The 11340-nt window shown below is 48.3% G+C and overlaps 1 protein-coding gene across 5 annotated transcripts in view; it reads left to right on the top strand.

The window, feature by feature from the left end:
• The window catches only part of LEPR (leptin receptor), a 42164-nt gene extending 31513 nt beyond the window's left edge, over positions 1–10651 (top strand). For 4 of the 5 annotated variants that reach the window (XM_086841618.1, XM_086841619.1, XM_086841620.1 and 1 more), the window contains 8 exons: positions 241–400; positions 483–565; positions 1146–1359; positions 2102–2284; positions 2799–2894; positions 3270–3372; positions 3927–4002; positions 5038–10651. In XM_086841618.1, coding sequence (XP_086697744.1) covers positions 241–400; positions 483–565; positions 1146–1359; positions 2102–2284; positions 2799–2894; positions 3270–3372; positions 3927–4002; positions 5038–5802 — 1680 coding nt within the window. In that variant the 3' untranslated portion in view covers positions 5803–10651. The remainder of the gene's footprint in view (positions 1–240; positions 401–482; positions 566–1145; positions 1360–2101; positions 2285–2798; positions 2895–3269; positions 3373–3926; positions 4003–5037) is intronic. The other variant, XR_015273685.1, reaches the window with a different exon arrangement.
• Positions 10652–11340: the final 689 nt, after the last annotated feature.

Here is an 11340-nt window from a genome sequence, read left to right on the forward strand (position 1 = left end):
CTGTTCCATCTGGGTTGGAGCAGGGGTCATTGCACTGCTGCCCTGTGGTGTGGGGCTGGTTTTTATGGGATTTATCCATGGAGGAAATCACAGTGTCCACAAAGGACATTTGCGGTGTCCACAGAGGAATATTCCTCACAATCCCACTTCCTCACTGGATTAATCTGCAGGAATTTTGTCTCTAAGAGCTGCCTAAACATCCCTTTGTTCTCACTCGGAGTTTTTCCCCTTCTTTCCCAGCTCTGTGAAGTCCCAAACCCCGCAGGCAGCTGGGCTGTGATAAAAGTGGAGCAGCTTTGTGTGGAATACACGGTCCAGGTGCGGTGCAGGGAATTGGATGGATCTGGATTCTGGAGTGACTGGAGCAGAGCAGCCCAAACCCTGGTTCAGGACATCAGAGGTCTGTGCTTCCAGGGACATCCTGAGGGCTGGGATTTGCCAGACTCAGGTGTGACTGTCCTTCCCAAATTGCTGTTTTGCAGCTCCCTTGCAAGGCCCGGAATTTTGGAGGATCATTTCTGAGGATCCAGCAAGGAAGCAGAGGAATGTTACGCTCCTGTGGAAGGTGGGAGCAGCTGCATTTGGGCTTTCCCTTTGATCCTAAAACCAGGTGGGATTGCCAGAAGGGGAGGCTGTCAGGCACGTGAGACTTTTGGGAATTGGGATTTGCCTTTTTCTGTGCTCCTGACAATTGCATGGCTCATCCTAGAGGCAAGCGGTGAATCCTGGTGGGAATTCTGGGATGAAATGGGAGATGGTTTTGCCTTCTTTGCCTTAAAATGTTAATGCAGGACAGGAAAAATTTCCTCAGTGCCCACTCCTGTTTGCTCATGGGCTGCTCTGAGGTTTGAACCCTGCAAAATGTATAAAACAGGGAATTGCTGTGGGAATCTGAAAGTTTGGCTTTCCTTGTCATTCACTTCCTTTTGATGGGAAGAGAGGGAATAAGAGTCAGCTCTCAGAGAGGGAAATGAAGCCTTTGAAAGGACTCCAGTCCTTGGCTGAAAAGACAGAAGCCAGAATATCTTTAGTGGGTCCTGTTTCCTTAAAATTGGAGCTTCCCTTAAAAAGGATTCCCTTTGCTCTGGAAATCAGGGAGTGGGGAAGGAATTCAGGAATTAATGCCTGTTAATTAATTGCTGCAGCCCCTGATGGAGAATCACTCCTTGTGCAGCGTGAGCAGATACATCATAAAGCACCAGACCCCAGGGAACACCTGGGAGGAATTTGTGGATCATGGCACCAGCTGGACTTTTCCATGGGTTGGGCCAACCCACACCATCACCATTTTAGCCATGAATTCAGTTGGAATTTCTGCAGTTAATTCTAATTTAACTCTATCCCAGCAGATGAGCACAGGTAAGAGCAGCAATGTGGGAAATGCCAGGAATCCTTGGGATGTTCATGGGGAAAGCTTGCTTTGGGATAAAATTCCCTTTATTGGAATAATGAATAAGGAATTTTTATTAATTTATTAGAATTTTTTTATTAGAATAAGGAAGTTTTATGGGGATACATTCAGCATCAACAGTTGAAAAACTGAGATTTCCATCATGAAAATCCTAATGATTCTGGGGTTGGGAAAAAAACTTCCCTGGCTGTCTTCTCTCTACTAATAAAATTAGTTTAAAAGTAATTAATTTAAAAGAAGTTAATAAAAATAAAATCCTGCTGGAGAACCAGTCTTTCATCTCCTTTGATTTGGGAACACCCAACATTCCTGCTGGGGAATGTTTTGTTGTTTCCAGAATGAAATGGGGTCATGTTTTGGGCTGCCAGGGTACAGAGTCCTCCGACTTTCTGAGCACAAATTCCTGGATTTGGCTGCACTCTGCTTAATTAGTCTCAAGAATTCAGGAGTTTTTAACTGTTTGGTTAAGGAAAATTAAGGAATTGCAGGTGGGAATTAGGATATTTGATGTCTGTAAGAAACTTGATCTGTTTAGTGCTTGGGACTGGTTCAGTGTAACCCAAATTTTGGTGGATTGAAATAAAAAAAAAAAAATCTCTCTGCTGATGTGGCTTTATTCTACAAAAGATAATCAGAGTGATGAAGTGGTGAAACTTCAGCAGTTTATAGGATGTTTCCCTGTTTTCCCAGTGGATGCTGTGCAGTCCCTGAGTGCTTACCTGGTGAACAGCACCTGTGTGGTTGTGGTTTGGAGCCTCTCCCCCCACATCCCTGGGATAAAATCCTTTGTGATTGAGTGGAAGAACCTGAACAAAGGGGAGCAGCTGAAATGGCTGCGAGTCCCTCCACATCTCAGGAAGTATTTTATTTATGGTGAGTGTGTGCTTGAAAATATAATTCATGCTGTTAATTGGTGTGGATCAGAAAAATGTTGAAAAGCTCTGAGCCCTTTTTCCCCTTCCCTGTTTCTAATCACTTTTATTGACCAATAAACCAAATTTTGATGCTCATTACAGGATTGCCTGTTGCATTAATAATCAGTTTAAGCTCTGGAGCGAGTTCATTTTGTGGCAATACAATAAAATTAGTTCTGGAATATTGAACACACCAGCTAATTATTCAAATTAATATCTGCATTTCCTTTGTATTTTGACTTTACTCCTAGAAATGATCACAGTAGCTCCATAAGGTGTTCATTGTGTGACAGAATAATGCTGGATTAATAGCTGGAACCTTGGGGTTTTGAAGTAGGGATCTATAAAAGATGGATCCATCATTGCCCTCTCTGGGCTGACCTGAGCTCTGATCTGTGCCCAGAGCCTCTGAGGAGGGAATTGTTTAAAAAGTGGATAACAGTGGATCCCAAAGGCTGATTTCCCCTTTCCAGATCACTTTATCCTGATTGAGAAGTACCAGTTCAGCCTCTACCCTGTGTTTGCTGGAGGAGTTGGCAAAGCCAGAGCCACGGATCAGTTTGCCAAAGGTGACTGACAGGATCTTTTCCCTGTTTTTTATGAAGTAAAAGTGACCTTTAAGTGCAAAACCTATCTTATCTGAAAAAGAAAAGTAGCAATAAAGCCTCTGTAATGTACTTACAAACAGTGAACAGACTTCAGCTTTAATTTGAAAACTCTCTGTGGGCTGAGCTGAGTGAGGGATTAAATTCCTATTTAAAATAATTCCTTTTTGTCTGTTTATTCCCAAGGGAAAGGTTTGTCCATGTGCAATAAAACCATTGCTCGAGGTTATTTCCCCATCTAAGGTGTTGTTTCTACCATTTGTTATTTCCCTGCTGCCAACTATTTGCTCCCAGACCAATAATTTTTCTGCATTAATAGGTGAACTCCTTTATTTCCAGGGGGATTTGAAGCTGGGAATAGTGGCAGCCTCCACGTGCTCCTGCCAATTGTTTTTTCCACCTCGGTTTTGCTGCTGGGAGTGTTGCTGCTTTCACACCCAAGGTACCTCGTTCCTCCTTATCCAAAAGTGGTGCAGCTGCACTGGTGTCACAGGATCCCAAACTGGTTTGGGTTGGGAGGGACCTTCAGTCCCATCCAGGGACAGCTCCCACTGTCCCAGGCTGCTCCAAACCCATCCAGCCTGGCCTTGGGCACTGCCAGGGATCCAGGGACAGCCCCAGCTACTCTGGGAATTCCATCCCAAGGCTTCCCCACCCTCCCAGCCAGGAATTCCTTCCCAAGATCCATCTAAATCCCCCCTTTTCCAGCTTAAAGCCATTCCCTGTGTCCTGTCCCTGCAGGCCTTATCCCAAATCCCTCTCCAGCTCTCCTGGAGCCCCTTCAGGCCCTGTGGGTTGTGCTCATTCAGCACAGCCTGTACCCCAAACTGCCACCTGGAATGTCCCTTCTTTATGTTTTGGATTAAATTTGGGCCATTTATCGTCTCTGCAGTGATTATTTCATGGCCATAGTGTTGTGGGTAAATAAAATGGCAGAGATTCCTTCCCTGCCCCTGTGGGAACAGCACCAACTCCAGCATTTCCCTGACATTTCAGGATGAAGAAGCTGCTCTGGGAGGACGTTCCCAACCCCAAGAACTGCTCATGGGCACAGGGCATTAATTTCCAGCAGGTTTGTACTTCCCTGGGGCTGCTGCTTCCTGCACCCAGGGCTGTTACTCCAGCTCTGTCTCCAGTGGGAATCCAGCCCCATTCACCCCTCTGGCTCCATCCAGAGGTTCCCATTTCCCAGGCCTCTGGATTATGCATTGGATGTGAGAAATATCTGCCAGTTTTCCATAGGTGACAGATGGTGGCCTTTGCCAAAACACCCCTGGCCTTGGCTGGGAGGGGTTTAATCTGTGTTTGCTGTGGTGTCCATGGAGAGGAGAAGGGATACAAACATCTCCATTAGGGATAAACCACATGCATGAGGAGAAAAAAAATGTTATTTTCATTGTTTAAAAGCTCCCTGTTCATTTTGATGTGGGAAGATGATGGGTTTGTGTGGGAAAAATCCCAAATTCGGGGCCCAGGTGTCACCAACAGCGAGTCTGGATTGAGTAGAGCCCGAGACTTTTATTCTTTGCTCTGATTTCCCACTACTCTGAGTATTTTGACATTTTCCTCGTTAGTTTGGCAGCTTCCCTGCTGTAAAACATGGTTTATTAATCCACAAAAAAACTGGGTTTATCTGTTCTGTCCTGAATTCATTAGGAAATACAAGGGAATTTTCCTTTGGAGCTCTTGTGCTGCTGTCAGTTCATCCTGGTGGATAATTTACATATTTTGTTATAATTTACACATGCATTTATTAGGGAGCAGTAAATCCTACATTTACCCCAAATACAGTTCAAACATGCAGCTGCTGCTCATGTAGGAATGCTCCAAAAATTCCATGGAAAAGCTGAATTTGACCAGGATAATCCAATCCTAGCAGGGAAAGTTCCTTCAGCTTCTGTATCAATGATTAAATCTGTCAGGGAAATTTTGTCACAGAGGATTTTCAACAACAAATTCTTAAAAAACCACGTGTGAATTCCATGTGGCAAAATTCCAGGCTCCTGGGAATGACCTTTGGTGTGGGATGCTGCGATCCATAAAACCTGGAGAGTGAAATAAAGCTGTTCCATGAGAAATGAGCATTAAAATCTCTCTTTTCTTCCAGCCTGAAACTCTGGAGCATCTCTTTGCCAAGCACCCCGAGCCAGTGTCGTGTGAGCCGCTTCTCCTGGAGGCACAGGTGGTGCTGGAAGACATCAGCGTCACCAAAGCCTTGGAAAAAGAAGAGCCAGGGGATTTTTTGGGAGTTGATTCCACCTTCCCAACCCGCCAGGAGTCGGAATGTGACTCTGCATGCCACTTGCAGAGCAGCAGCTCCTCCAGGAGCTCCCAGGATGGAGAAAGCACGGCTCAGTGCGACCTCAAATACGCCACCCTCCTCAGCAATTCCCGATCCAGCGGGCTTTGCCGACGGAAAACAAATCCAAGGAGCTGCTTGGATAGGTGCTCCCTAGGGGAAGATTCCATAGTTTTAGGTGCCTTCTCCAGTGGTGCTTGGGAAGCTGGGAATGGGGCATTCCTGGTGTTCCCTGGCTCCCAGCCCAGCAGGGCTCTGCCCCCGATTTCCTCGGAGGGATTCTTGGAGCCCTCGGACAAAGCTTTCCCAGCCGGCGGCGAGCGGAGCCTGTGTTACCTCGGGATAACATCCCTGGAAAAAGGACAGAGGGACATTTTCCAGACAGAAAGCTCTGGGGGGATGTGTCAGCTCCAAAGCACGCATCTGCTCACGGAGCAGGGGCTTTTCCAGCACATCCCAACAAATGTCAAGGAATTTCTCCAAAGCAGCCTCAGGCCTAAAGCCACCGTTCCCTACGTTCCACAGTTCCGGGTGGCCACAGCCAAAGGGCAGGAGGCCACGGAGAAAAAGTGACATAATCACCCCAAAATTGGATATTCCTGAAGTTTTTCCAGGTGTTGATGCATTCCCCTGTTCCCCCTCTCTTGATTTGTCCAGCCACTTCTGGTTTTAGGCTTCACCTGGAGCCCCCAAGGGTGAGAGAGCTGATCCATGGCCTGGAATGTTTCTGTGGGGGAAGAGCTGGAATGTGCCATTTCCCTGGGAATGATTTGTGACATCGAGTCAGCCTGGATGTGGTTGGAAGGAATGGATCAAGCAGTGAAAGGCTCAGGGTACTGCAGGAAGAGAATCCAAATTCCTGTGTCTCCATTAGCTGGATAAAATGATGGATTTAAAGTATCCGCCTTTTATTGTGGAACACGAGATTCCAAACGGTGCAGTTTTACACTGACATCTCTTCCCAAAGATTCCATGGGAGAAAAGACAGGAATTTGATCCAAGCACCCTGCATTTTTGATTTTGGGGGATCCAACCTGTCTGTATGGCCTTGGAAAAGTCACTTTGCCTCTACAGCCCTGCCAGGAATCGGGTCTGGATTTTCTGGGAGAAGCGGGAAAACAAACCCACACCCATTTGCAAACCAAAGCTATTTTTTTAATTACTTTTTTTTAAATTTCAGAGTTCATAAATATTTTTCTACACCTGCCTTTTCAGAGAACTATTTTGAGGAGTGAAGGAGGATGAATTTATTGTGTATTCCAAAGAATAAATGTCTGACAAACTTCAGAGAGACAAAACCAAAAGGGCAAAAGTGATGTTAAAAACCAAAGCAAGGGTGGATTTAAACCCAGCTTAGCACAAAGCCCCACTGCTGGTTTGTGTTGAGCTGCTGCCCTGGCTCTTTGATACTGGATGTGACACAGATCTGATGCCCTGGTGTCCAAAATTTTGTGTGGGGTGAGGAATTCAAACCTGGTTTGTGTTAGGAGCCAAAACTCGTCCCTGTGATTGGAGATAAACCTGCGGGCTCCTGTAGCATTCCAGGCTAAAACTGTGATGGATGCTGGGTTTGGGATTCACTTCCTGCTGTTGGGAAGGGACAGGAGAGCCCAGTTCTCTGGAGAATGGAATGATCCTTTCATGGAAGTGTCCAGAAAAACGATTTGGTTGTGTTTGAAGCTCATCTTGCTCCAGAAATACAAAGCTGATGTTGATTTTAGCCTGCCCAGTCCTTTCCCCAGGAATTCCATACAGAACTTAACCATGGGCATGACCAGCTGAGGGACCAGGGAAGGTTTTCCTGGGAAGATGGGAAAATTCAGGAATTAGGAGATGTGCAGGAGGTCTCTCCTCAATGGACATTGGCAGATTCCCAGGTTTCACCTCCTTTGGGAGCCCAGCCTGTCCTCCCATGACATCCCATGGTTTTCCTAAAGGCCAGAGCAGGTGGTGCTCCTCAGGAAAACCAGTGGATCTCCTCTTCAAAAATCCTGCAGGAAATACAGCAAACCCCAGCTGCTTCAGCAAAAAGAGAAGATTTGAGGTGTGTAGAACCAAGGGATTGGATCCCTTCCTGGGCTCCTCCTGCCCACACCTGCAATCCCAGTGTTCCTGAGGCTGCTGCAAATCCAGGTCCTGACCCACAGCACGGGCCAGGCCCCAGCTCCATAAATAATTCCTGAAACTGGCATTTCCATCCTGAGGGAAGGGACATTCGATCCTGCTCCTCACCTCTCCGTGCTCCCACAGAAAGCCAAAATCTGCATATCCTGAATGCTCCATCTGCTGCCTCTGGCTCCGGTTGCGGCTCCGGCCGCTCCCTCGGGCAGCAGCTGCCTCGGGGAGGGAAAATTGGGAGCTGGGGAAAACTGGGAGCTGGGGCCAGTTATTTTCCATCATTATTTCCCCCCTCAGCTTCAGGTCAGGTTGTTTCCCTCAGCTGAGCCTTTCCCAGGCCGTGAGGGATCGCTGTGTTTGCAGCCACGGGAGCAAAATCTCCGTGGATTATTCCTGGCTGAGCTGGAGATGGGAATGTGCAGTGCCGGGGGGTTTGGGAAGGTAAGGACATTTTTGTCAGAGCCACAAGAAGCTCCAACTCATTCCAGAACTGTCTCTGCAAGGTGTCACCCCAGGGAGGGGGCTTTGTTCCAGGAGCTGTCCTGGAGAATGTCTGGAGCAGGGAATCTGCGCTCGCTGCTTCTCCCAGGCTCCGCTTCCTTGGCAGGAGAGCTGGGAGAGCCCTGCCAAGGAGCAGGGAGAAAGTAGGGAACAGGGTCATGCCAGGATCTGTGCTGGGGGAAAAACGGGTTTCAGGTGATGATTTTGACCTCCAGTTCTGCTCTGAGGGCTCTCCTCCACTCCTGCCTCAGTGCCTGGCAGATCCAAAGGGATTCACCTGCCCCTGGGCTGGGGAGGGGAGGAAAAACCTATGGAATTGCATTTGGGAGCATCCCAAGAGCAGCCACAGGAGTGACCCAGAAGAGTTCCTGTTTCCTTCCCAGGGAAAATGTTGCTGCTTCTCCAGAAATGTTCCTGTGGTACAAACAATCCTGAGCCAATTCCCAGGGAAGACGGGAATTTTGCAGAGAAATGGGATTTTTTTGGCCCTGGCCTCACACTCCCCAGGAAAGGCCTTTTCAGTTGGAGCCACACAATTTTAGGAACCATGTGCAGCTTCTCAAGTACTAATTAAGATCCTGCAGATTCATTTTGAAGAGAATTCAGGAGTGCAGATCTTTTATGTAAGAAAATGAATCAAATGTGTCGTTTTCCCTTTTCCATGTCACTTGCAGCTACAGTTAAATTCCCTCTCCCTTTTTTTAAAAAATCTGGGATTGATGTTTGAAGCAACAAAAACTTCCCGTGCCAGGGATTTGGAACTTGATCATCTTTAAGGTTCCTTCCAACCCAGGGAACTATTCCACAATTCCCTGATTTAAAAGCACAGAAGGGATCAATACATCCTTCAAACCCTTATCCAGACCATGATTTTGTCGTGGATATTCCAGATTTTATGTTCCCTGTTGGAGAAAAGACAATTAAAATTCAGGTTTCTGGTGGGAATTTCTGCAAGAGGAAGAATCCCATTCCTCCAGTCTTCCCTCTGCCGGGAAAGGAATTTATCTGAAGATTTGAATTAAATCTATTTGGGGTGTGCATCCAGGTTTTTCCAAGTAAAACAGCGGGAATTCAGACCCTGCTGTTGACAAGGCACACACAGCCCCAGCAACACCAAAAGGACCCAAAAAAACCCCTCGAATTCCTTTCAAGAAGAGCCAAACTGGGAAGCCACAGCATCCTGGTGGCTGGAAAAGCAGGCGGGTTTGGCAGGTGCCATTGCTCTCGCTAATGATCCCAAACAAAAAACTGGGAATTGTCTGTAGGGGCCTCTCATTAATTAATGACTCCTCATCAGGAGCTGCTTGTGCCAGAGCTGTCAGCAGCAGAGCAGGGCCGGGCACTGAGAATTCTCCGCAGGAAGCTGCAAACCAGCCCTGATGGCTCCTGGAATAACGCAGGGTTCCTGCTGGGAGGGGATGAATGGGAAAACAGGGATGGAGGAAGGGACAGCCCGGGGAGGGAGGGAGGGATGCTGATGAAAAGCCGTGGGCAGCGAGGTCCGTGGGGCTGTGAGAGATAAAGGTCACGGCAGTGCCACCTCTGCAGTTCAGAGCTAATTAAGGGCTCTCCTCTGGCCTTTTCATCACCTTTTTTACGCACAGCCTCCCTTTCCCCCCTTTTCCCATCGTCCTGGATGGGCTCTTTTGGGATGCAAATGAAGCTCGTTCCCTATCCCTGAGAATTCCTTCGAAAGCAGCCATTTATTACCTTCAGATCCAAGAGGAGAGTTAGGGACGGGTGACAATCACAAACCCACCCGGTGCTGCTTTCCCAGCGAAGAAAACGATTTCCATGAGGATCCAGCACTTGGCAAAGGAGAAGGAGCAGCCTGGGGAGCCTTGGGTGAAACGAGAAGGGCTTTAATCTCCATTCAAATCCAAACCGTTGTGGGATTTTAGAATTCTGTGAGTTCTGTGAGTGGGATTTTGGAATTCCGTGAATGGATGGGATGGGAAAGCCAAGGAACAGCCTCTGTTAGATCTCCCAGATCCATCCAGGACACACAGGTGGGCAGGAGAGGCAGCTCAGGCTGCAGAGGAGCACTCAGAGCCTTGTCTCGAGCTTCCAACCATGATTAAAGATCTGGCAGGGAAAGAATTATTCAGTCTTGTGCCTGCCTAATGTCAGGAGCTCGTAAGAGACCGGCTGCTGTTTGCAGGAACAGCTTGGAATCCCTCTGCTCCGGCTGGGTGGTCAGGAAAACTCCAGCTGGGTGGCTGGGAAAACTCCAGCTGGATCGTCAGGAAAACTCTGGCTGGATCATCAGGAAAACTCCAGCTGGGTGGCTGGGAAAACTCTGGCTGGATCATCAGAATTCCGGCTGGATCATCAGAATTCCGGCTGGATCATCGGGAAAATTCCAGCTGGATTGTTGGGAGAATTCCCTCTGCATCATCATCAGGATAATTCCAGCTGGATCAGCAGGATAACTCCAGCTGGATCATCAGCAGGATAACTCCAGCTGGATCATCAGCAGGATAACTCCAGCTGGATCATCAGCAGGATAACTCCAGCTGGAACATCAGGATAACTCCAGCTGGAACATCAGGATAACTCCAGCTGGAACATCAAAACCCCAGCCAGGAGAGGAGTGCCTCTCCCCTCAGCACAGGGAGCAGCAGGGACAGTGATGGGCTCAGCTCCCCCTGAGCCATCCCAAACATCCCGGGAACAACTTCTGCCTGGAGCAGGGATGGTTCTTCCAATAGCTCCAGCTGAAGTGAAGGATGTTTGGTTTCTTTTTGTTTTCAGTCGACAGAATGTGCTCTGAAAGCAAAAAGATTGTTTCAGGTTGCTGCTTGTCTTGCAGCTGGGAAGATCTGGAGCAGCAGGTGGAGGTGGAGAAGGGTCTGGAGCTCCAGGAGAGGCTGAGGGAGCTGGGAAGGGGCTGGAGAATCCCTGAGGGAGCTGGGAAGGGGCTGGAGAATCCCTGAGGGAGCTGGGAAGGGGCTGGAGAATCCCTGAGGGAGCTGGGAAGGGGCTGGAGAATCCCTGAGGGAGCTGGGAAGGGGCTGGAGAATCCCTGAGGGAGCTGGGAAGGGGCTGGAGAATCCCTGAGGGAGCTGGGAAAGCTCAGCCTGGAGCAAAGGAGGCTCAGGGGGAATTTCTGGCTCTGCACAAGTCCCTGGCAGGAGGGGACAGCCGGGGGGATTTGGGATCTGCTCCCAGGAACAGGGACAGGAGGAGGAAAGGTCTTCTGGTTACTCCAGGGAAGGTTCAGCTTGGATATTATGGAAAATTTCTTCATGGAAAAGGTTTTCCAGCACAGCTGCCCAGGGCTGTGACAAGTCCCCATCCCTGGAGGGATTTAAAATCCCTGTGGATGTGGCACTTGGGGACGTGGGGCAGTGCTGGCCTTGGCAGCGCTGGGAAACAATTGGACTTGATGGTCTCAGAGGACTTTTCCAGGATTTGATGGTTTTATAACTGTGGGAGCCTTTTTCTCTTTTTACCATCTGCTGGATGTGGAAATGGGTGTGGAAGCAGGAG

The sequence above is a fragment of the Cyanistes caeruleus genome, chromosome 9 (genome assembly GCF_971803275.1).
Source record: "Cyanistes caeruleus chromosome 9, bCyaCae1.hap1.1, whole genome shotgun sequence".
Classification (NCBI taxonomy): Eukaryota; Metazoa; Chordata; class Aves; order Passeriformes; family Paridae; genus Cyanistes; species Cyanistes caeruleus.